Genomic DNA, 23,387 nt, shown 5'->3' with positions numbered 1-23,387 from the left:
GTATCTAAGAGTATATCATAGGTTTAAGGTTCAACAAGCGTCGGTTTTTAAGAGCTTCGAGATCAAAGATATTATATCTTGAGATTTTTGAACATATGCAAACTGACACACTACTAACATTTAAAAAATCAAATAGAGAAATCTGAACCTCGACTCTGTTTCTATCCATTTTTTAGTCCGACAATGATATTATAATATTTATTAATCAGTTCTAATTGTACTTATGTTGGTTTACTTTGAGGCTGTTTGTTTCACCATTTGTCATCTTCATCCAAATGATTCATTTGTATTATCTATTCAAATGATCCATTCAGATTTTTGTGATTGTTTGTTTGTCCATCCACATAGTTCATCTAGATGAATAAACTAAATGGATCTTATGTTTGTTTCTTTATTTTCATTTCCATTCAAATGAGTTTAGTAAACAAATTACCAAAATACCCTTTTGTTGATTTAATCATATAAAATATATATATTTTAACTATATTACATTTAATTATTTAGTTTAATATATTTACATTAGAATTATTTCAAAATTAACGAGTTTTGTTTTTCCGGTTTGGGCGAGAAAACAAGATTTTTCGGTTTTAGCGAAAAAACACATTTTTTCTGTTTTCGCGGAAAACAAGATTTTCGGTTATGGCGGAAAAATGAGATTTTTCGGTTTTGGCGGGAAAATACAAATTTTCGGTTTTGGCGAGAAAACAGGTTTTTGCGGTTTTGGCGGGAAAACACGTTTTTGTGGTTTTGGAGGGAACCACGTTTTTGCGATTTTGGCGGGAAAACGCGTTTTTGCGGTTTTGGCAGAAAAAACGCGTTTTTGCGGTTTTGGCAGAAAAACACGTTTTTGGCGCGAAAACGCATTTTTTTGGGTTTTTGGAGGGAAACATGTTTTTTGCGTTTGGCGGGAAAACATGCTTTTGCGGTTTTGGCGGGAAAACGCTTTTTTGCAGTTTTGGCGAGAAAATGCGTTTTTGCGGTTTTGGCGAGAAAACACATTTTTGCGGTTTTGGCAAGAAAACACGTGTTTGGCGGGAACACATTTTTACGGTTTTCGCGGGAAACGAGATTTTTCGGTTTTGGCGGGAAAATAAAAATTTCCGGTTTTGGCGAGAAAACATGTTTTTTTTTTTGTTTTGGCGGGAAAACACGTTTTTGCAATTTTAGCGGGAAACACGTTTTGCGACTTTGGCGGGAAAACACGTTTTTTGTGTTTTGGCGGAAAATATATTTTGGGGTGTTAGCGTGAAAACATTTTTTTGTGATTTTGGCATGAAAACATGTTTTTCGGTTTTTGTGGGAAAACACGTTTTTGCAATTTTGATGGAAAAACATTTTTTTGCAATTTTAGCGGAAAAATGCGTTTTAGGGTTTTGGCGTGAAAAAGTAGTGTTTTGCACGGGAAAAAGTGTTTTTGTAGTTTTGTTAGTTTTCGTTTGTGACAAAAATGATATTATGTTTAGGTTTGTGATATGTGAATTACATTAAGGGTATAATAGACATTATACCATTTTGAATGAACCATTTCCATTCAAATGATCCAAATTGGTTCAGCTAAATGGACTTAAAAATTAAGTCTAAATTTCCAAAAGTCATCCGGATAATCCATCTGAATGAGTTGCACTTTTAGTGTCTAAACAAACAAAACTCTCATCTTCATCCAGATGGTCTATTCAGATGGAAAAACAAACATGCCCTTTACATATTGGATGGACCATCTTATAAAATGGTGTTTACAACTTGTGGAATCATTTATCATTCGTACTAAAAGGCTATAGAAATTTCAACATTAACAAGAAATATGACTTGCAATCTAGTTATTACGTCATACATCATTTTGCATAATTCAAGTTGATATTAATCTATACTCTATATAGTAAGCTTCACATCAAAATAATTAATGACTCTACACCACACGTGGAGAAAAAGCATATATTTGATCATGTTGTTTTCTCGCACAACATGCCGTTTTCTAGCTAGCACGTTCTTTTTCTTTTTTTACCCTAAAATGCTACATTTTTCCATCTAAGGAAGGCAACGATGGCCAAGCCACCGAGAAAACACACTACCCATCATCCTCCGCCACCCTCGCTTTCTTCACTGCCTGAAGAAATCGTTCTGAGATGCTTAGCCCTTGTGCCAAGAAGCTATCACCTAAGCCTCTCATGGGTGTCACAAAACCTAAGATCCCTCGTTCGCTCGCCTGAGCTCAACGGCTTGCGATCCACCCGCCACAAGAGCTCCCTCTATGTATGTTTACGAAATCATTACAACGACACATCCTTCCACTGGTTTACTCTCTGTCCGACTGAGGAAACAGCAACGACGACGACAGAGTATCGATTAGTTCCGAACCCAACTCCCTTCCCTCATCCTAAGCACGGTTCTTTAACCGTTGTAGCGGGATCAAAGATCTTCTTCATCGGCGGCGGATCTAGCGAGCCTTCCTCGGATCTATGGATCCTTGATACACGATCTGGGAACATGACTAAGGGACCAAGCATGAGCGTGCCTCGAGAGAAAGGCGAAGCAGCTGTGGGAGTGATCGACGGGAAGATATACGTCATCGGAGGCGGAGGAGGTTTACAGGAGGAAAGGTTTAACGAAGAGATCCAAGTGGAAGTTTTTGATCTGAAGTCGGAAACGTGGGAGCTTGCAGGGATGGAGAACGTGCGTAAAACCTCACGGTGTAGCGCCTCGGTGGAGGGGAAGGTTTATATGGTGGAGTACGGGGAGATAAATGTGTACAACCCGAGAGAATGTGAGAGGGAACGGATGGTTCGTATGGTAAGCCAGAGACTCGAACGTGGTCGAAAGGATATGTTAAATGATTCAGCGTTTATTGTGTGTGTGGTGGAAGATGTTCTCTATGCTTTCTTTTATCAGAGTGGGGTCATGTGGTTTAATACAAAGCTCAATGTGTGGAGGAGATTGTTGGATCGTGATGGGAAGGAACTACCTTTTATCTTTCATGTGGATGCCATGGCTGAATACGACGATGGTAAGCTAGTGATTTTGTACATGCTGAGTGAAAAGGAAGTTTATCACACTGTTACCAAGAGTATTCGGTGTATGTTGGTCTCACTGCATAGATCTGGAGACATGATTTGTGGGACGGTCGATTGGTCTGGTTCTATGGGTACAGTCCCAGATTCGGTTGATTTTCTGCATTGTTTAGCTGTTTCCGATTGATTGATTGATTGATCATAGTATGTGTCCTTGTCTGTTTCTCGTTGATTCCTGCGAAGACCATTTACTAAATAAAGAGCTAGTTCTTTTATGAACATTACAAAATACGACCAGCGCTTATTAGTAATTAGTAATTAGTATTTGATAAGATTAGATCCCAAGAGATTTAAAAAAATTAAAACGCATTCAAAATGAAGCCAAAAACTTTTAGGAAGAGAACACATGCTGGAGTTTAACTTGAGGACTGTCTGAAGTCTGAACACAGATGCTAGAGTTGATAAACTAGTGAGCTTGGACCAAGAACCACAGTCTCTTGTTAGGAACTATAATTTAATGAAATTTAGGAAAAAATCATGGTAAAAATTAGTTGCAAATAGAGTTGTCAAAATTTGGCCCTGTCTGAAAATATGGTTAGGTAACACCATATTTGCTGTTCTCTCAGAAGTGGATCTCTCGTTTTCTACAGATATGCCTTCAAATCTCGGCAATATGATGAGTATTCGGAATCAAGTTCGTGATCGAACAATACATGAACGATTGAAAGCGGATTTGGTTGAGCATATATGGCAAAAATTTGGAACAAATTAAGATTTCAACTAATCTGTTTTTTCTCGTCTACTGTTTATATTTGTATGTTTAATATGCTCTTATGTCATTTTTAATAAAAATGTTATGTATCAATTTCTTTCATATCATTCAACTTAAAAAAAAAAAAAAAAAAAACTTAAGTACCCCAATGTGGTCCTGCCAATGGAAGATGGAAAAATAAAATAGATTAATAGAGGTACTTAACCTTTCAAATCACTACATTATATATTAATTTAATTTTAAGTACCCATTAGGGGTCCTAATGGATGGAGGTGGTCTAACAAACAAGACAAAGAGAGATGAATGGTATGGAGGCCCAAGTATGAGTTGAAGCCCATCGATAAAGAAACGCTTGCTGCAACTTATCTACATCAACAGCCACCCAAACAAGAAGACAAAAAAAAAACAGAGCAAGTAATGAAAAAGCAGCAGAAGAAAGAAACTGGTACGAAAAAAGCTTACTTAAATCCCAACCACAAAACAGATTTGCTGTTCTCACAGAGGATCAGGATCATGCCATCTGTCTTCTTTACTTTAGGGTATCATTGTGTGTAGGGTTTTTGCATTTATCTATAAATAAATCACAAAGAGAAACTGAATAGTTGAAACAGTTTTCTTACAAATTTTAGAGTCTCTCTTGTTGAACGCAGCAATGTCTAACTCCAACGCCGACAAGCCACTGGAAAACTACACTACCCATCCGTCGCTTTCTTCCCTGCCTGACGAAATCGTTTTGAGATGCTTAGCCCGCGTACCAAGAAGCTATCACCTAAACATCTCATGGGTCTCAAAACACCTAAGAGCTCTTGTCCGCTACGGACTACGATCTATCCGCCACAAGAGCTCCCTCTATGTATGTTTCCAACAAGAATACAACGACTCATCCTTCCACTGGTTTACTCTCAGCGAAACATCAACGACGACGACAACAGAGTATGGGTTAGTTCCGAACCCAACGACCTTCCCTCCTCACAAGTACGGTTCTTCAACCGTGGCAGTGGGTTCGAACATCTTCTTCATCGGCCGATCTAGAAGACCTTCCTCGGATCTATGGATCCTTGACACCCGATCCGGGAACATGACTCAGGGACCAAGCATGAGCGTGCCTCGAAACGTGGAAGAAGCAGCTGTGGGTGTAATAGACGGGAAGATATACGTCATCGGAGGCGGAGGGTATCAGGAAGAGATCCAAGTTGAAGTTTTCGACCCAAAGTCGGAGACTTGGGAGCTTGCGGGGGCAGAGAACGTGCGTACGATTCCACGGTCTAGCGCCTCCGTGGAGGGGAAGGTTTACATAGTGGAGTACGAGAAGACGAGCGTGTACAACCCGAGGGAGTGTGAAGGAGAACGGTTGGTTAAGATTGTAAGCGAGAGACTCTCGGAACGTGGAAGAAAGGAGACGGTGCCTGATACTGTGGAGCGCGTGTGCGTGGTGGAGGATGTTCTCTTTGCTTGCTTTAAGCGGCTTGGGGTGATGTGGTTTGATACAAAGATTGACGTGTGGAGAAGATTGGTGGGTCTCGATGGGAAGGAGATGTTTATCTTTCATGCGGATGCCATGTCGGAATACGAGGGAAAGCTTGTGGTTTTGTACATGTGGGGTGAGAGTAGAGTTGATGATAGTGTTACCAAGAGTGTTCGGTGTAAGTTGGTCTCAGTGCATAGAGCTGGAGACAGGATTTGTGGGACGATTGATTGGTCTGGTGTTGTGGGTACAGTTCCGTCGTCGTTTTGTTTTCTGCATTGTTTAGCTGTTTCTGAGTGATTTGAGAGAGCAAGTTGGTTGGTTGCTAGCTAGAAAGGATTTATCATGGAATCATATTTGGAAGGAAATTAACATGTTTTTAAGTTTGTGGACTGAAAGGTATATGTTTTTGTGAAGCTCGGGGAGTATTTCACATATGTTGGTTATAACCATCGCACACTAAAAATGAAAACTTTCACGTGAACCAATCAAAACTCAAAACCATCTCTGTGGAAACACAACAGTCTTAGTGAAACATCGGAGTTTCAGAAGGTGAAGCGCCCAATCGAGAGCAAGTGCAAACAAGTTGTTGACAAGCCTCTGATCAAATTTGAAAGACCAGCACCAGCGCGCCATGACATGATGACAAGCCCGTGCACTGGTTCTTCACCTAGACTTATTTACGTTCAAGTATGCTGATGATTGGTTGAAGGATGAAGATAATGCAGGAAATGTTAGCTACACCGTACATCTTGTCAATGAGGATGAAGTTGTATATCGTTCTGTGATCTTGAACAAGATGACGACGATGTGCCTGTGAGTTACAACTAACATGAAATGATCCCTGAATCTTCAGACCAAAGAACTAAACTTTTGCATTCTGTTTAAAGTAAACTGATGAGCTTTAATGTTGCTGAAGAACATTGTGGATAGCTTTTGCACAATGTCTTCTAGGAAAGTGCCTGATTATGTAAATATGATCGGTCTTAGGCAAAATCTAATAGAACATTAGTCTTGGTTCTCAAATTTGAAAAGACAATATACATAGCTTTCAAAGTTTTCAGTTCAGAGATTTTTGATAAAAAAAAAAAATTCTGGGGTGAACAAAAAAAAAAAGTTGTTTAGATCATTTACATTTTTCTTCTAAATTTAATTCCACAATGTTATGTTTTTTTTTTTACTTTCAAAGAAAAATAGAAGTTTAAGATGATTTTGTCACCTTCTATGATGTGTGCAGCGTATCGCATATCATTTGGCCTAAAACAAATTTGTACACGGTTGACTGAGGCATGACCATTCACGTTACTGATAAGGGTTTTAAATGACCTGGTATTATTACTTTTCTGAAGTAGGTGTTGAACTTTAAAAACTCCATAACTGACTTTATCATCATCATCATCTAACAACCCATGCTCTGAACTTCCAATAAAAAGACCCCAATCGATTTCTTCTTGTATTACACGCATGTATATATACACACCTTTGCCTACATCATATCTACTTGATAGATCAGTTATCTGCAGCACATTTATAATACAATCTCTCTCTCTCTTGTTACATACAATTCTGTTATTGGCTTGACGTCATGATTTGAATTCTTATCCAATTCAAAGAACTTTTTTTCTCATTCCTCCAAGAATCTTGATTTCTCACTTCCTTTTATACTTTTGCTCTGTTTTAACAATAAAGATTGGTTCTGTGGTTATATGGATTTAGCATTAGGCAAAAAGGGTTTTGATTTTGGTCTAAGAAACAAGAAGTGGATTCTACTTGCACTAAGTGGTTATGGCGCTTTCAGAGTTTATCATTCTCCTTCCATTTCCCAGAAAAGGAAACAAATCTCTAAGCTCCTTAACCTCGTCGAAGCAGCAACACATTCCGCCGAAGCGGTTAACATAATCCCAAAGGATCTAACGGCGTTTCTCGGCTCCGATTCGAATCAAATCCCAAACAGCTTGAAACAGATTTCCAAACTCGCCAAATCGGATGAGCTCAATTCTTCTTTGACCAGATTCACACAAACCGTAACCGTTGGCTTACTCAGAGGATACCGGTCAGATTCCGGTTCGGGTTTCACGGACCGGGTTATCGATAAGCTGTTCACGAAATCAGGGTCCGGTTTCGCGTCTGCGGTCGTTGGTAGCTTCGCTAGAAACTTAGTCGTCGCGCTCTTTTCCTCCCGCGAATTCTCTGATTCGAAATTGCTCGACGCGGTTTGCTCCGACGACGGGAGAAATCTAATCGGCGATTGCGTTCAGCGTTTCGTGAGCACCGCGGTTTCGGTTTATCTCGATAAGACGACGGAAGTCAACGTCTTTAACGATCTCTTCGCCGGTTTAACCAATCCGAAACACGAACACAAGGTTAAGCAAACGTTACTAACGGTCTGTAACGGTGCGGTTGAAACGTTCGTGAGAGAGTCAGCAGACCGATCGTTATTTCAAACGTTGACCGTCGGATCAAAACCGGCGTGGTTCGATCGGGTTTCGTTGGCTGTACCGAGTAACCGGGAATACGTGGTGGATTTAACCGGGAGGGTGGCGTTTGAGACGGTTAGGTCGTTGTTAGAAGTGTTGGTCGAGAGAGCGAATGGTAAAGTGGAGAGTTACGTGGAGAAAGTTAGAGAGAGAGGAAACGAAACGAGGAGATTGGTGAGAGTTAAATCATCTCTACTACATAGTTTGTGTTTACAGATTGTCGAAGCTCCTTGGATACTCACTCCAAGAAACTGATCAGGCTATAAGACAAGACACAGTTTTTTTTTTAATTTCAAAACTAACACTGGACTTGTGTTTTGTTTGGGTGATTCTTGGATTCAATCAAAACTTTTGTTTTTTTTTCTCTCTTCAATTTGAGAAGCAAATGATTGTTTTGTCCTTTTTTTTTTCTCTGTGTGATTCTGAATGGGTGTGGGGTTACTTTGTTTGAATGTTTTGGATTTGTATATTTCGATATTTGTGTGACATTATTTGTTATACACTTGTATGTGTTTTGTGGATAAATATGGTATGGAACGGTGGTCGGTGATGTGGATGAAACGAGACCCATATATGAATATGATGAGAGCATTGAGAGGTTTTCATATATGTTCTTTTTTGGTCAAAATAAGCAAACAAAGTTGATAACTCTGTCGTCCTGATTTGATCTCATTGATCTTTAGCTTCAGTTGAACTTGCACTTAATATACTTTCCTCAAATTGCAACATCTAGTATGCGACGCCAACATGGCATTTTCTGGTCGCAAAGATCGCATGGTCAACAATATTAAAAAGTTTCAAAATTTTTATAGGTGTTGGAGATGGGTCTGGCACTGGACCTAGCATAGAGCCCAAAGAAATGTTAGACCTAAAATCGTGTTCCGCCCACGTAAGAAAACATAACATACTCTATCAAATCATACTTTTATAAAGATGATACAATTCATTAAGGATATGCTAACTCGTTCATATACACGCTTTCACAAAGATGATCATCCACATTTCGAAATCGTCACCGTAGATCACTACCTCAAATCTTATTAAAGAGATCTTGTTTTTTTTTTAACACTAATTTATTATGATCTTACAATTATAATATAAGAAATATTACATAGACGATTCGACAACCGACAATACTACCTGCCTTATGAAGATCTACGCCTAACTGCATCACCTGAGCCATCCTATGAAAATCCACGTCTGGCCAGATTTACTTGCACCATGTTGAAGATCCCTTGCAAGTCTTTCCTTTGTAGTCTGCATAATTGTTTAATAAACCGCTCTCTTAGGGACTTGAAACCTGAATTTCCTGTAATCTGCAATAAATTGCATAGTCTGGGATTTGAACTCTAGACCTGGGTGTAGAAGCCTTTAAACCTTAACCAAAATAGGCTACGGTGCAATAAAGAGATCTTGTTTAGACAACTTTTTTTAGTTTTTCTTATCGCCGAGTTATTTTGTATTTCTGATTATTCGTATGAAAATGTCCAAACCATTCAAACCCAAAAATATACTTTTTACCGATCAACTATGCAATCAACAATAGAGTAAGTGTTAACTCTACTCTAATACCATTAATTACTAGCTTTTTTTCACTAAATTGTGAATATCATTAAAATGAAATGTTGAGGATTGCAAAAGCCTAATTAGGTGTTTCCTTGGCAAAAAAAGAAATAGAAATCAAGGAATACGTACACAGGGAATTGAATTAAATGAAGAAGTTATCTAATCCATAATGACATAAGAAAGTTAAAATTTCTTCTATCCCTCGTAGCCGAGATGGTGTTACATGTCCCTGTCGATGATCTGTCGATGATTCTGAAGGTGGTCTTAGTCGAGGTGAAGCCACTGAGGTGAATAGCTGAGTTGCGGCCTCCACACGTTATATACACTCCAAGAACTCAAGTTCTAGTTAATTCCTAGCCTAACTCACATCGACAATCTTCTTTAATTCCACAATCAGTTTCCAGTCTTGCCACCAGACGCAAATCATCTAACCAAAGACCATGAACTCGAGTTCAAGTTTTTTAAATATAATTATTTTCAGAATGGTGAAGTTTTTATCTTCTTTCCGATGTGTTTGAGGGCCTTAGAGCAAGTCCATCAGGAGTGTCTAACAATAGGTTCCTAACAAAAGTTGAATAAAAATAAATAAAAAAACCTAAAATACTGAAGAATCGCTGCTTAAATTGGGCTTTCTAGAGAAGCTAAGAAGCCCTAACGTGGCAGTTTGTGATTCGACCGCATATCCATCGCTCTCTCTCTCCTTCGTCGTGAGAAAGCCGAAGGACTTTCGGTTTCATTCTCGACATCTCCGTCTTCTCTCTCGTGTCGATTCTCGTAGTCTCTCTTGAATCTCGTCGTCTCTCTCGTCTCGAATCTCGTCGTCACGCTTGTGCTCTTGTCAAAGCTAACAATCGTGAACATGTTGTTGAAGTCATTCAAGGTTCTGTCGAAGATATCTCTTTGCCTGAGAAAGGTATTGTTTTCAATTTGGTTTTGAGTATTAGACATTACATGAATCTGATATGTTGTTATATGTATTCAATTTAATGAGCAGTTGATGTGATTATCTCGGAGTGGATGGGATACTTTCTTCTGCGTGAGTCCATGTTTGATTCTGTGATTTGTGCTCGTGACCGTTGGTTGAAGCCCACCGGTGTCATGTAAGTTGATTTCTGTTAATTTAAATATGCATCATATTTTGGTTTTGTTGTTGTTGTGAACTATTAATGTTGTTACCAATAGGTATCCTAGTCATGCTCGCATGTGGTTTGCACCTATCAAATCCAACATGGCAGATCGGAAGAAGAATGACTTGGATGGGGCAATGGTTCATTGGGATAACTTTTCAGATGAGATCAAAACCTACTACGGCGTTGATCTGAGCGTTTTAACAAAAGCCTTTTGCTGAAGAGCAAGAAAAGTATTATATACATGTAGGTCACTTTTGTAACTCTTTTTGCTGCAATGTTTTGGTTTTAAAGACTTGATATAAGGTCCCTAGGTGTCTGATGAACAATTAGTAAACTCAACATTTTTTCTCTGTAATTTGAATGAAAACTCTTTTTTTTTTTTGTTGTGGGGGGGGGGGGGGGGGGGGGGGGGGGGACGGGAATGTGGAATGACTTGAATCCACTTCAAGTGATAGGCACACCTACAATTGTCAAAGATATGGATTGTTTGACAGCTACCTTAAGTGAGATCTAGGAAGTCAGATGTAATGTAACGTCAGTCATCAATGGACAGAACACAAGGCTATGTGGTTTTGGTGGATGGTTTGATGTTCACTTCCGGATTAGTTCATTTACATATTCTTTGTGTTGGCGTCACATTATGTGTTGTTTTGGTGGATGGTTGGATGCTTTTATTTTAAATCATTCTAGTTTTAGAGGAGGAAAAAACTAATTGCACTAACTAAGGTTCTTAAATGTTCAAATCATCTGATTAACTATTAATTTTATCTTAAGAGTCCATTTAAGGTTCTAATTGATGGAGGTGCTCTTAGTCCATAAATAACATATCGTAACCTACTACTCTGTTCGCCATGTCCGAACTTTCCAAGTCTAATACAAGAAGTGTAAGAACATGTTTATTGCAGGTCTCTTAGGTTGGGGTTCTTAACGTAATATAAGATACAATATCTTAGTTTTTAACTAAAAAAAGTAATTAACAGACGTTTTTTATATCTCTTATTTAAGAGACGTTTCTTAGTTTTTTTAGTTAAAAGCTAAGAAATCATATCTTATATTACGCTAAGAACCTCAATCTAAGAATCTGCAATAAACATGCTCTAATAAAAGGAAGTAGTCTTCACTCTAAAAGTCAACTAACTTTTTCAATGTCAACTCGTCTAATATTAAGACAAAATACAGCTGGTGGTTACAACCAAACTCGAAATGGAATAAACATATTTGTTGTGACTTTGCGATTTTTTAATACTCTCTCTATTTCATAAAAAATGTTATTTTGTTTTTTTTTTATTAAAAAAAATTCATTTTACATTTGTAATGTGAATTTCATATTAAGTATATTTCTTACCAATAAATATTTAATTAAATTATTTTTATTTAAATGACCGTACAATAAATAAAAATATATTAGTATATTTTACTTTTTTTATAGCCTCGCGAAATATGTCTAAATTAACACTCTTTATGCATACCAGCCTTACAAAATAAATACGGAAAGCTATTTTAAAACCCATGATTATGCAAACGAATGTGAATAATAATCTCTCTTAGTAATATAACAGAAATAGTAATATAACAGAAATGAAAATAGCAACAACGAAATTCAAAAATGGAAAAAGGACAGAGAACCGAAAGTATAGGGATAGAGTTTAATAATGTTACTAGTTAACTATATGGCTTAATACATATAGACAGTGCCGTGCGAAGGTTTAATGGAGCTTGGGGCGACTATAAAAATGGGGCCTCTTATAAAAAAATTTTTCTGTCAAAAGTATAATATATATCTGAAAACATAAAAAAAAAACTAAAACAATAACTTGAAAATACTAAGACATAATTTTTCTTCCTTCTTTTTCCATAAATTGTTTTACCAAAGTTTCATAATCTAGATTCCTAAGTAAATCTCTTTCTATAGATATGATTGCTAAGCCATTTAGCCTTTCTTGTGACATGGTTGATCGTAGATAAGACTTTATTAACTTTAGCTTGGAAAAGCTTCTTTCAGCAGTGGCGACTGAAACCGGAATCGTCAATAATATTTGGTAAGCAATCCATGAGTTTGGATAACACACTTCTCTTCCCTTTAAGAAGTTCAAAACTTCAAGAGGTCTCTTGCAATCTTGTGGGTAAACAATTAAATAAAACCAATATGTTACTAAATATTTTTAGAAATCTGGGGGCCCTAAAAAATTATTTATTTTGGGGGTCAGGGGCAAAAGCCCTTTTGATAACACTTGAGGCACGGCACTGCATATAGATCTAGTGCTTGTGATTCTGGGTGTAAATGTAATCGGTGTGAGCAACAAGAGTTCGTCTAATCAAACACTCTTCTTCTCCAATTCCTTTGCAGTTTTCTTCTGCAGCTTTAACTCCTTCAGTTTCCTACACATAAATAGCATAATTTGCACGTCAGTGATAACTTTAAACTTCTTTAGATTTTTTTGTCAAACAGTATAGAATCAGTTACGCGAAACAAATTGGGAGAATGTTATATGGACCATGCATGCAAACTTTCTTGGGTTTCCTTCTTGTACGTATTTAGAATCTTAGAAGTAACTCGTAAGCTTATATAGACTAATCTAACTATATGCAGTTTATATATATATGAATTCTATAATCGATCTTGCACTCTTTTTCTTGCTATTTGCTAATTAATTCGTATAATACATGCAAGTTAATTTCATCGTTACAGGTGCTTTAACCCTTAAACGCTTGAATCTGCTCTCAATTTGGACTCCACATACATATGTAGCTTCCAAATACTAGTTTCAACTTATCAAAGTAATAATAATAGAAAAAAACTGTTTTCTAAAGTAATTCAGACTTTTGAGTTTTGACCCATAATATTTCGGAATATTAACCTATAATACATGTTTACAACGGAGCCTTCAATTTTGCAAATATGTTTTGAGTTCCAATATTATGAGACAAAAAAAAAACAAAGAAGGTAGTAGTTAACGAACCTTGACGGAGTCTTCTCTGGAAGAGGAGGTGGTTGTCATCGGAGTCAGCCGGGCTGCGTATGTTAGCGTTGAGCAGAGAAGGAGGGCCATGATAAAAATGGTTGTGAACTTAGCCATATTGATTTGCAGAGATGCGAAGAAAAGGAAAAACGAGATATTAAATATTGTTAGATGTGAGGATGAAGAGATGATGAATCATTAGTTATTATTTATAGAGAACACGATTGAGTTGACAAACAGCGAGATGCCGCCAAATGTGAACCATAGAAACTTCTAAAAGGTAAAGTTATCTACTTTATGACGTCGTAAAACAATTTCGTATAAATCGCTAATATTGACTGAATTTAGTTTTATGTTTGTTAGTGTTAATTAAACAAGAAGATGCTCTTTCTTTTTATCATATCCATGCCGTATCAGATCATTTTATGGCCCTACTAAATAATTTGATGTTGTGGTGTGTGAATGATTGCTCAAAAAAAATTGTAAAGCATCATGTGAGCAGGCAAAAAAGGTGACCGGTGGATGAGATCAAAGACTACATTTTTTTTAAAGACTATACATTTTTATTTAATCTGAAATTTATTATTCCAAATTGATACACATAAAGCAAATAATGGATTAATAAAACGTATAAAAATGTTTTTTTACTTTTTTTTATTAACTTTTGCTTACATAAATGTTTCAACACAAGCAAAGACTTTTCCAATATTTAAATTGTAGTTTTCCTCTTTTTTTTTGTCTCTCTTTCCTTTTGAAATCTAAAAAATAATTGCATTTTGCTCCGCGACCGTATGGTTTTCTTCTTCTTCTTCTTCTCCTCTTTTTATCTTTTACTTTGTTCATCAATTATGTTCCTGGTGGGTCAACCGACAACGGCTCTTCTCGAGAGGAAATGCATTTAAGTTTGGTTTCAGGTATGTGACGGAGTCTTGGCGCGGTGTGTGTAGAAAGTGTCGTCGGCGGGGTCAGTTTTTCAGGGTTTTGCAGGCGGTTCCTTAAACTGCTTGGAGAGGTGGTGGCTTGTGAAGGTGGGGGAAGGTTGTCTCTTGTTGCATTCCAATGAGCATTCTTTCTCATATGCTTCTCTCGGCTGGCAGCTTTGCGCGGCACTTATGGGGTTGTTGGTTCTGCTTTGGCGTCTTGGTGAGACACGACTGTTTCGGAAACTGTCTTGATTTCTTATGAATTTTCTTTTGTTCGGAAGCGTTCTCTATTTTAGGAATCGACGTGTGTTGATTTTTCTGGTGGTGGTTCATTTTATCTTTGATCTAGCTCAATCAACTTTCCTCTTCCGGCTCTCAATACGGTTCCATCTTTGGATCTTTGTCGACTATGTCCCTGATGTTTAGCTTTTGCAGTTTACTGTGTTGGGTAGATCTGGTGTCACCAGTTCTTACCTTCAGACAGCTTAAATTATATTTCTTTAGTTCTTAAATGAGGTGATTCGCGGAAGTCATGGAGAGTTCAGCTAGTCAGTTGGATTTTCTGCTCCTTGGTAACTCCTTTCGGCAGGGTGATTTGTTAGAATTGAGTTAATTATGGGCTTCCAACTTAAAACCAATTGACAATTAGTGGATTGGCCCAAGTCTCTTATATATTACTCAAGTTCCTTTCATATTTCCAATGTGGGATCTTCTCTCCAATACCCTCCCTCGAGATAATGGTGCGTATAACCATTAATCTCGCAGAATCCATCATACTTCCTCTGAAATCATGCTTTATGTTTTAGCGATCTCGGTGAAACTGAGCCTTCTATGGGCCATCAACTAATGGGATGATCGGGCCACTGTCCGGGCCGTATTAATGGATCAGGGTATTGGGCCCGCTCTGATACCATGTTAGAATTGAGTTAATTATGGGCTTCCAACTTAAAACCAATTGGCAATTAGTGGATTGGCCCAAGTCTCTTATATATTACTCAAGTCCCTTTTATATTTTCGATGTGGGATCTTCTCTCCAATACCATGACAAATTCTAGTTTGGGATCAAAGAAAGTTATGTTTTATTGATCAGAAAGCTTGGTTTATATACCAAGTTAAGTAAAACAACAATTCGAGTTTATTATGGGCTTCCAACTCAAAACCAATTGGTAATTAGTGGATTGGCCCTAGCCTTTTATATATTACTTAATGTCCCATTTATTTTCCAATGTGGGATACATATCCCTTAATACCCCTCCTCCAGATGATGGCTCATATCGGCCAGAAATCTCGGAAACTTTTTAAGACAGTTATACTCGGTCGAGCGAGTCAATTACGACCTATATACTTGGTCGGGTAGGGTTAATATTAATTAGAGGTTTAACTTATTAGGATCTGGGCTCTGATACCATGTTAGATTCGGGTTTAGTATGGGCTTCCAACTCAAAACCAGTTGGCAATTAGTGGATTGGCCCTAACCCTTTATATATTACTTAATGTCCCTTTGATTTTCCAATGTGGGATACATATTCCTTAATAATTTATCCCAATACTGGGGGCAGTCAATTGGTTGCTTGGTGGAGTAACCATGCTAATAATTTTTGTAGGTCTAAAAATTTCTCCGGGTTTAGTTGCAGCTGCTTTCTCACACCCGTTTTTCTGCATTCCGGTTATTGGCTTAGGATTCCTTTACGATTTCTTGTCCCTTACCGGTCCTTAACGTTGGAACCAAGTAGGAACGATCGGGTTTTAGAGTTCACTCTGGTAAGTGGTTTTGACCATCCTTTCCTCTTTTACGTCTTACGCTTTAGTGACGGCTATAAGTGCAAACTTAGACGAACTCCTCGATATCTAGATAGTCTGGACGAAACGGGAAGGCCCCGACATCCAAGAAAATTAGGTGAATTTCTTGTTTTCACGATCATCGTCAAAGGTGGAGAACGGTTACTGATACATAAGGACATTAAATTCGTTTTAGTAGAACACGCCAGGAAAATGGGTTGAGCGAACTTAGAGTGAAAATAGTTGAATTGTGTAATTTTGTGTGAATCAATTTGTATTCGGATCCTTGTGTTTGTTTTCAGATTTATTTTAATATATTTGATTTTTTTCTAAAAGAAAGAATATATTATCCGATGTTTTACCAAAGAAGAAAAATGTTATATCCGATGTTTCAACGCAGGCAAAGTTTTTATCCGTTTTGTGCGCAAAGTTTTTAATGCAATTTTTGTATAGCAACAGCCGACCTAAGATGTATCGTATATACTTTGAGAATTTTGATCAGAGTCAAATCACATATCCAAGTAATATAATGTAAAGCTATTGGAGAAAAGATCTCACATCGGAAATATGAAAGAAACTTGAGTAATATATAAGGGACTTGAGCCAATCCACTAATTGTTGGAGAGAAAATCCCATATTGGAAATATGAAAGAGACTTGAGTAATATATAAAGGAATTGGGCTTCCAACTTAAAAACTAATTGGCAATTAGTGAATTAACCCAAGTTCCTTATATATTACTCAAGTCTCTTTTATATTTCCAACGTGGTATCTTCTCCGATAAAAGTATCATAAAACAAAATAATTCTCGACGGTTGCTTAAAGTTGTGTGTTTATATGAATAAAAGATTCACCTACTGATTCTCACGTGCAGTTGAATGGAAAGAAGACTTGGGAAAATTTGCTAAAATAAAATAAAATGGTGTAAGAATATTGGAACAAGACTTTCACATTCATAGAGTAGTTTCGGAAGTTTTCTAGAATGGCGTAGAAGTCATAACCTCATCTCTTGTCATTGGTTGAATCGCTGTTGTGTTTGTTTTTATTATTTTTTTTTTGCTAAATTGTAAATATCATTAACTAAATAATGAAAGTTTGATTACAATAGAAATTAAAATCTAAGATTGCTCAAAGAGCTGATCTGATCCTAGAGACCGCAAAAAAAAAAAAAAACCTATAGCATCCATAAAAATCTAAAGATATTGCAACAATACACTTAGAATTAAAGTTTAACAACAAATATCAACTAATTTCCTAACTCAAGCGCTTCCTAAACTCTTTGCTGAACGAAACCTGCAGAGAGAGGAGTTTGGCTAAACGGGGACGGCAAGGTCTCTCAAGTTGCGACGACGGAGATCCTGGCTTACACTCCGGTGCTAGCTGAGGAGGAACTTCGTTGAAACCAAACCCAATGCCACTCGGAAAGTAGCTGTCTAACTTGCCAAGATGTCTTCACTTGAAATAGAGCACATGAAACGATGGTCAAGCGTAATCGGTATAATGCACCCCAATCCGACTACGCGACCCAAGAGATAAACTAACACATCACAGCTATCGGAAAGACAAACCGGAGCTTGAAAAAGGAGATGAAGAACAGGAGAAGTCCGAAGACCCTCAAAACAGGCTAGTCCCACCAATGGCAAGTCTCAGTCGTGGGATATCAAGAGGTAGAGGCATCGGGACTGTCCTCAGAGAACCCTAAACATCCAACCACCCTAAACTCAACAGAGAGAGACCTGAACCAAGTTGACAGGAGAGAGCCATGGTAATGATACCTGAAACTAGATTCAGAGACCCTCAACGGAGACCACAACTCCGCCGCTCTCTGAGGACGAATCCCCTGAGGAGAGGCTCTACACCTTTTGAAGCTTCATAGCCCTAGAACTCGTCGGGAGGCTGGTCGGAGAAAGGAGGAGAGGTAGCTACTTTCTCAACCTAAAACTCGATGACTAGCGATTCAGATCTGACCCAGATCCAACGCCTACGCACTAAAGAGTCAGAAGATCAAGGCCACCGGTGGTTTCAAACGCTCGCGACCTCGCCGCGCTCCAGGAAAGAGAAGCACACACTTCTACTTTCGTTTAAGTCTGAAAAAACAGAGATCTAGAGACACGGGAACAAGAAGGAAGCGACGCCGTAAGATAGGATCGGTGGGTGTGGCTAGAACAAGAAGAAACCGGTGGGGCAGGAGACCAACGGTGAAAACTGTGTCGTCGGCCTCCTTGCAAACGAACGGCAGAGATAGAGGAACTAGGGTTTGACGGCAGAGTGGGGAGAGACACCAGAGAGAAAAACGTTCTCTCTCTCTCTTTTTATTACCTAAAGTAGATGTAACTAATATGAAAATATTGTATCCAGATTATACAATTTATTTATCGTGATAAACAAACAGTTTAATATATATATTGAAAATAAATAATTTATTTTAGTTGTTCTTCTTTTTATCAACATTCTTTTTACATGATCATCATTTAGCATATTCTAATTTACATGATATCATACTATCAGGTTAGAATAGTATATCATATGATCATCATTTAGCATATTCACCCCCAAAACTTATTTACATAAGTGATATACTTAATCTCTGCTCTATATCAAGAATTTTAATTTTCGTGTATTTATCATAGTAAATATATAAATAATAATGTGATGTCTTACTAACCAAAAAATATATAAAGTTTGATAAAATATTGTCATGATTTAATGAAGAACTAGATTTAACCCGCAAGTCCGTGCAAAATTTTTTTATTTTATAAATGTATTTGATATTATTACAAATTTTTTAAATATATAATTTTTATTTTAGTATTATATATTGTGTAACTTTATAATATTATTGTTTATAATTTTTTATTAGGTATTATTAATATATAGTGATATGTTTAATACATTTTACTTTGTTATTATTTTTTATTACTTAGTAATATATTTTTGAGTTAGGTACAATAAAATAACAATATAAAATAATCAAATAGATAACCTCTTTCAAAATATGTTTTTTCCTTTAATTTATACATTTTGCTATAATAATTTTTTTAAATTTATTTATTTATATTATAGAAAAGAAATATGCTTAACACAGTTTATATTTACATGTTGTGTTGAAAAAATATGCTTTACAATATATTATTTTAGTATTTTACAGAATATATAAATAAAAAAATTGTTTTGCTTAAATAATATTGTCCTATTCTTTTAGTAAATTTTATACATAGTAGCATCTATCATATTATTTTAGTAAATTTTATTGATATATAATATTTTTTTGGATGTTATGAAATGAAGTTTTCTTTTTATTTTTAATTAGGATTTCGAAATATTAGATTGCTTTAAATTTTATAACATATACAGTTTTTTGGGTTATTTGCAAAAATGACCTAACACGCAAAGTCAAACCTAAAACTAACCCATGTTTTTTTGGATTTTTTTTTTGCCCTATTCACCCACAAGTTCATATTATTCACGAAAATGCTATTAATTTTTTTTCTTTCAAAAATGGTCTTTTTACTCTCTCAACCTCATCATCTTCAAGCATTTACAAGATTACCATTACCATCAGTACATTAACCACCATGAACAATCAATTTGAAGCTTTGAATGCACCTCAAATCGATTTACATGGAAGTCGTTCAGGTATAACAACATATTGATCTTTTAAATTTCTCATGGACGACTTATGTGTAAGTCGTCGAGGAAAAGTGAAATTTCTAACACAATCCGGTCAAATGCAAAACTAACCCGTTTACCCTAGACGACTTACATGGAAGTCGTCTCGAATTTTTTTTTAACAAACAAAGATGGACGACTTCCATGTAAATCGTCTAAGTTAAAAATCAATTGCAAAACTAACCTAAATAGACGACTTCCTAGAATTCTACCAGACGACCTCCGTGGATGTCGTATGCGTCAATGTTTAATAAACTTTCATTTTCTCTAAGACTATAAAGACTTTTTAATTTTTTTCTTGCTAATTAATGTATATTACTCGATATTTGAGTTCCTGAATGAAATTCATAACTTAATTGGTTTTAGTTATGAGTTTACCAACATTCATGTCGTATGCGTCATGGAAGTCTTTTATGTTAGTTTTTTAAAATTTGTTAAGTAACTTTAAGATATATTTATTTAATTTTTAAAAGTGTTAAGTAACTTCATGAATATCAAGTAACATGGTTTAATGTGTCTTCTTAGATCATAAGATACACTTTTTAACTTTCATGAAATTTGAAATTTCAATTTTCACTTAAAATTTTGAGTTTTCCGCTTAAATTTGCCGCTTATATAATTTCTCGCTTTAAATTTAAGTCTTTCGAGACGACTTCCCAGAAGACTTCTAATGAAAGTGTTCTATCTTTGAACTTATGTAATGTTTTATCTTTTGTGAATTTAACTAAGTTTTCTGAGGAATTCTTCTCCCTTATTTGTAATAAATTTGATTAATTTTTTGTGTTGTTGTGTTTTGCTATTGAAGTTGTATCAGTAACATCAATTATATCAAGTAATTTTGGCAAGATAATATTGTCGAAAATGAACACATTTATCAAAAAAATTTCATTAATATCTCTTCAAATTTACAAAATAAATCACACTAAAAGAATACACATGCAAATCACAAAACAGATCACAAACAAAACTATTATAGATCGTTCATTTAGAAAGACAAGTTTGGACTCCACTTCATATGGAAGAAGACTTCCAAGAAGTCATTTGGAAGACTTTCTGGAAGTCGTCTAGCACATTATATTTTAGAAAATGTCTGAGAAGGCTTCCCAGAAGTGTTTCAGATCTGAAAAATCTGCATATCCAAATCAAGATCTGAAAAATCTGATTATCAAAAAACGTTAAAATGGCTTAAAAACAGATAAAATGAGTAGAAGATTATATAGATATACTTTTATAGAACACACAACGTTCATATCCAAGTGGAAGATGAAAACCATCTGATTAAAAATATGCAACAAAAAAATAGATTAGTAAGAAAGACATGAGACAAAAATGAAAAATACATATAAAATTTGGTGTTATCAAATCAAAGAGATTAGAGTGGTTTTGGAGAGTTTTAGTTTGGGAAAAATATAAGAACTTTATGCAAAAGGAGGTTACCAAATGAAGAAAAACCAGACATAAAAAATTACCAAAACGCTCAGATCTGTTATGAAAAGGAGACATGAGAGAAGACTCTGTCAGAAGACTTCCTGGAAGACTTCTTCGAAGTCTTCTAGCACATTATATATTAGAAGACTTCCGAGAAGACTTCCTAAAAGTCTTCCAGATCTGAAAAACCTTCATATCCAAAAACGTTCAAATGGCTTAAAAGAGAGAAAATGAGTGGAAAATTTGATAGAATTACCTGTATAGAACACACAAAAAAATACATATCTAAAATTAAGAGATATACCTTTAAATAAGTGGAAAATGAGAACCATGTGATGAAAAACTTGAAAAAACAAGATAAATTAGTGAGAAAGACATGAGACAAAACAATAAATTGATATAAAGTTTAGTGTTTAGATGTTCAAAGAAATTAGAGAGAGGTTGGAAAGTCTTAGAATGAGGAACATTACATTTTTGTTGCAGCCATTTGAGAGTAGTAGAGAGAATATGTAAATTTTGCTTTATATATGAAAAAAAAATCTAATTAGGTTAAATATTTTCGATTCAGAAGACTTTTAAGTAAGTCTTCGAATAGAAGACTTCCTAGACGACTTACTTATAAGTCGTCCGAAAAACTTCAATATTTTTACCCGGAAACAAAAATAGTTTTAGCGGGAGTTCGAAGACTTTCAAAGAAGTCTTCTAACCGATAATACTAATCGCCAGACGACTTACCTGTTAGTCGTCTAGACCCTAATCATAACCCCTTAAACTAAATTAACTAACTAAACACTTCATACAATCAAATTAAACTTAAAAAATGTTTACTATATACAAAAAATAAACACATATATGTAAAAAATTAATTTTTCAAAAAAACATTTCTTTCCAAAATCTAACCCTAAGAATACATACAATATTACAACATATGTTGTGAGACCATAAACCAAAGAATATCATGAGTCACTACTTTCACTCATCTATGTTGAACACAATTCAAATTTATTATATCTTAATTTATATCAGTTAAAATTTTTTATAATTACATGATTTTATTTTTTCACTTGTCAAAATATTTTTTTAAAAATTTAAAAATTATTTTTAAAACCAACTACACAAGAAGACTTTCCTGGAAGTCGTTTAGACGACTTACAATGTCTCAGAAGACTCAGCCGACTTTCCGGGGATATATTCGTAAAAATGAATTATGTTTTTTTTATTTGATCACAAGGGACTGCGTGTAATTTCACAAGGTTTTTAGGTTAGTTTTGCATTTAAAATCATGTTTTGAGTCATATTTGACAAATTCTCCCTGGTTTTTTCGTGGTGCATTTCAAAAAAATATTTTTATTATCTGATTTTATATTTTGTAAAATTTGAAATATTATCATTTTTAGTTTGAATAATTATTTTCAAAATTTTATATTTTGTCAAAAAATCATTGAAAAGTTACACTGCAACTTTGAGTTTGGAAGAATACATGAATTTTGAATTTGTTTTTGTTAATACATTAATACATTATTTTATATAAAATATTTGAATTTTGGTTATATCTTATACAGTTTTCTCAACATATTTTGTTATAATTAAAATAAAAATTATAATAAAATTTGATTTGTCATTAATATTTCAAATGAATTACTAAAATTTCATAGTTTTCTATTAACATTTTTTTATAAAGTATATGAGCTAAAGGTTATTATATACTATTATATTTTTGTATATAAAAATTTAAAAAATATATTTTTGAGAGTTTCAAAATAAATAAATAGATAATATATAGTTCTATATATAAAATTTTAGCCTATGTTGATAAAATTATTTTTATATAAAAATATTATATAGTTTACGAATTTTAACCTATTTTAATGATGAGTGATACTTTATTTAAATAAAACAATTTAAAAAATAAAATTTTAATTTACCTATTTATTAGAATTTTGTCATATTTAATTAATATAGCATTTCTATTTTTATGTAGCATAAAATCTAATTATAAAAAATGGTATATACTTTTTATTTTCTTGTTTTATAAAATTTAGTTAATTAAAAATATTTGTTAAGACTTTGTTAGATTAATTAATTTGTTATTTTATAAAAATATTTAAAAATAATTTTGGTTTAAGGTTTACGGTTTGGGTTTAGGATCTAGGACTTGGGTTTAGGGTATATAGTTTAGGTTTATAGTCTATCTTTTGGGTATAGGGTTTAGGG

The 23,387-nt window shown here is 35.1% G+C and overlaps 4 protein-coding genes across 5 annotated transcripts; 3 read left to right on the top strand and 1 right to left on the bottom strand.

The window, feature by feature from the left end:
• The first annotated feature begins 1,017 nt into the window (after window positions 1-1,017).
• LOC106454761 (F-box/kelch-repeat protein At2g22050-like) lies at window positions 1,018-3,263 on the top strand. Its single transcript, XM_013896874.3, has one exon. It carries the CDS (start codon window positions 2,041-2,043, stop codon window positions 3,190-3,192), a length of 1,152 nt encoding a protein of 383 aa, XP_013752328.2. The 5' UTR covers window positions 1,018-2,040; the 3' UTR covers window positions 3,193-3,263.
• A 934-nt stretch (window positions 3,264-4,197) lies between these two features.
• On the top strand, window positions 4,198-5,628 carry LOC106454762 (F-box/kelch-repeat protein At2g22050-like). The gene has a single exon (XM_048741002.1). The coding sequence runs from the start codon at window positions 4,430-4,432 to the stop codon at window positions 5,540-5,542; it is 1,113 nt and encodes a 370-aa protein (XP_048596959.1). The 5' UTR covers window positions 4,198-4,429; the 3' UTR covers window positions 5,543-5,628.
• A 199-nt stretch (window positions 5,629-5,827) lies between these two features.
• Window positions 5,828-10,794, top strand: LOC125578403 (protein PHLOEM PROTEIN 2-LIKE A10-like). The gene is made up of 3 exons (XM_048741003.1): window positions 5,828-10,165; window positions 10,280-10,385; window positions 10,468-10,794. Exon 1 carries the CDS (start codon window positions 6,949-6,951, stop codon window positions 7,972-7,974), a length of 1,026 nt encoding a protein of 341 aa, XP_048596960.1. The 5' UTR covers window positions 5,828-6,948; the 3' UTR covers window positions 7,975-10,165; window positions 10,280-10,385; window positions 10,468-10,794.
• Window positions 10,795-11,901: 1,107 nt separating this feature from the next.
• LOC106454766 (phytosulfokines 3) lies at window positions 11,902-15,547 on the bottom strand. Of its 2 annotated transcripts, XM_048741004.1 has the most exons (3): window positions 13,376-15,547; window positions 12,666-12,794; window positions 11,902-12,099 (listed from the first exon to the last, which is right to left on the bottom strand). In XM_048741004.1, exons 1-2 carry the CDS (start codon window positions 13,490-13,492, stop codon window positions 12,672-12,674), a joined length of 240 nt encoding a protein of 79 aa, XP_048596961.1. In that variant the 5' UTR covers window positions 13,493-15,547; the 3' UTR covers window positions 11,902-12,099; window positions 12,666-12,671. The 2 variants fall into 2 exon arrangements, with proteins under 2 accessions (XP_048596961.1, XP_013752329.1); XM_013896875.3 differs by having other exon boundaries at window positions 11,944-12,794; window positions 13,376-13,567.
• Window positions 15,548-23,387: the final 7,840 nt, after the last annotated feature.

Source organism: Brassica napus, chromosome A9 (genome assembly GCF_020379485.1).
Source record: "Brassica napus cultivar Da-Ae chromosome A9, Da-Ae, whole genome shotgun sequence".
Classification (NCBI taxonomy): Eukaryota; Viridiplantae; Streptophyta; class Magnoliopsida; order Brassicales; family Brassicaceae; genus Brassica; species Brassica napus.
The sequence above is the reverse complement of the archived record's forward strand: the minus strand, read 5'-3'. Positions and strand labels throughout refer to the sequence as shown.

Bases quoted from the DNA above. Each gene is read 5' to 3' on its own strand.
- LOC106454761 (XM_013896874.3), top strand. From the start codon at position 2,041: ATGGCCAAGCCACCGAGAAAACACACTACCCATCATCCTCCGCCACCC.
- LOC106454762 (XM_048741002.1), top strand. From the start codon at position 4,430: ATGTCTAACTCCAACGCCGACAAGCCACTGGAAAACTACACTACCCAT.
- LOC125578403 (XM_048741003.1), top strand. From the start codon at position 6,949: ATGGATTTAGCATTAGGCAAAAAGGGTTTTGATTTTGGTCTAAGAAAC.
- LOC106454766 (XM_048741004.1), bottom strand. From the start codon at position 13,492: ATGGCTAAGTTCACAACCATTTTTATCATGGCCCTCCTTCTCTGCTCA. The intron at 12,795-13,375 runs GTTCGTTAACTA...ATTTATGTGTAG, and splicing joins CCAGAGAAGACTCCGTCAAG to GAAACTGAAGGAGTTAAAGC.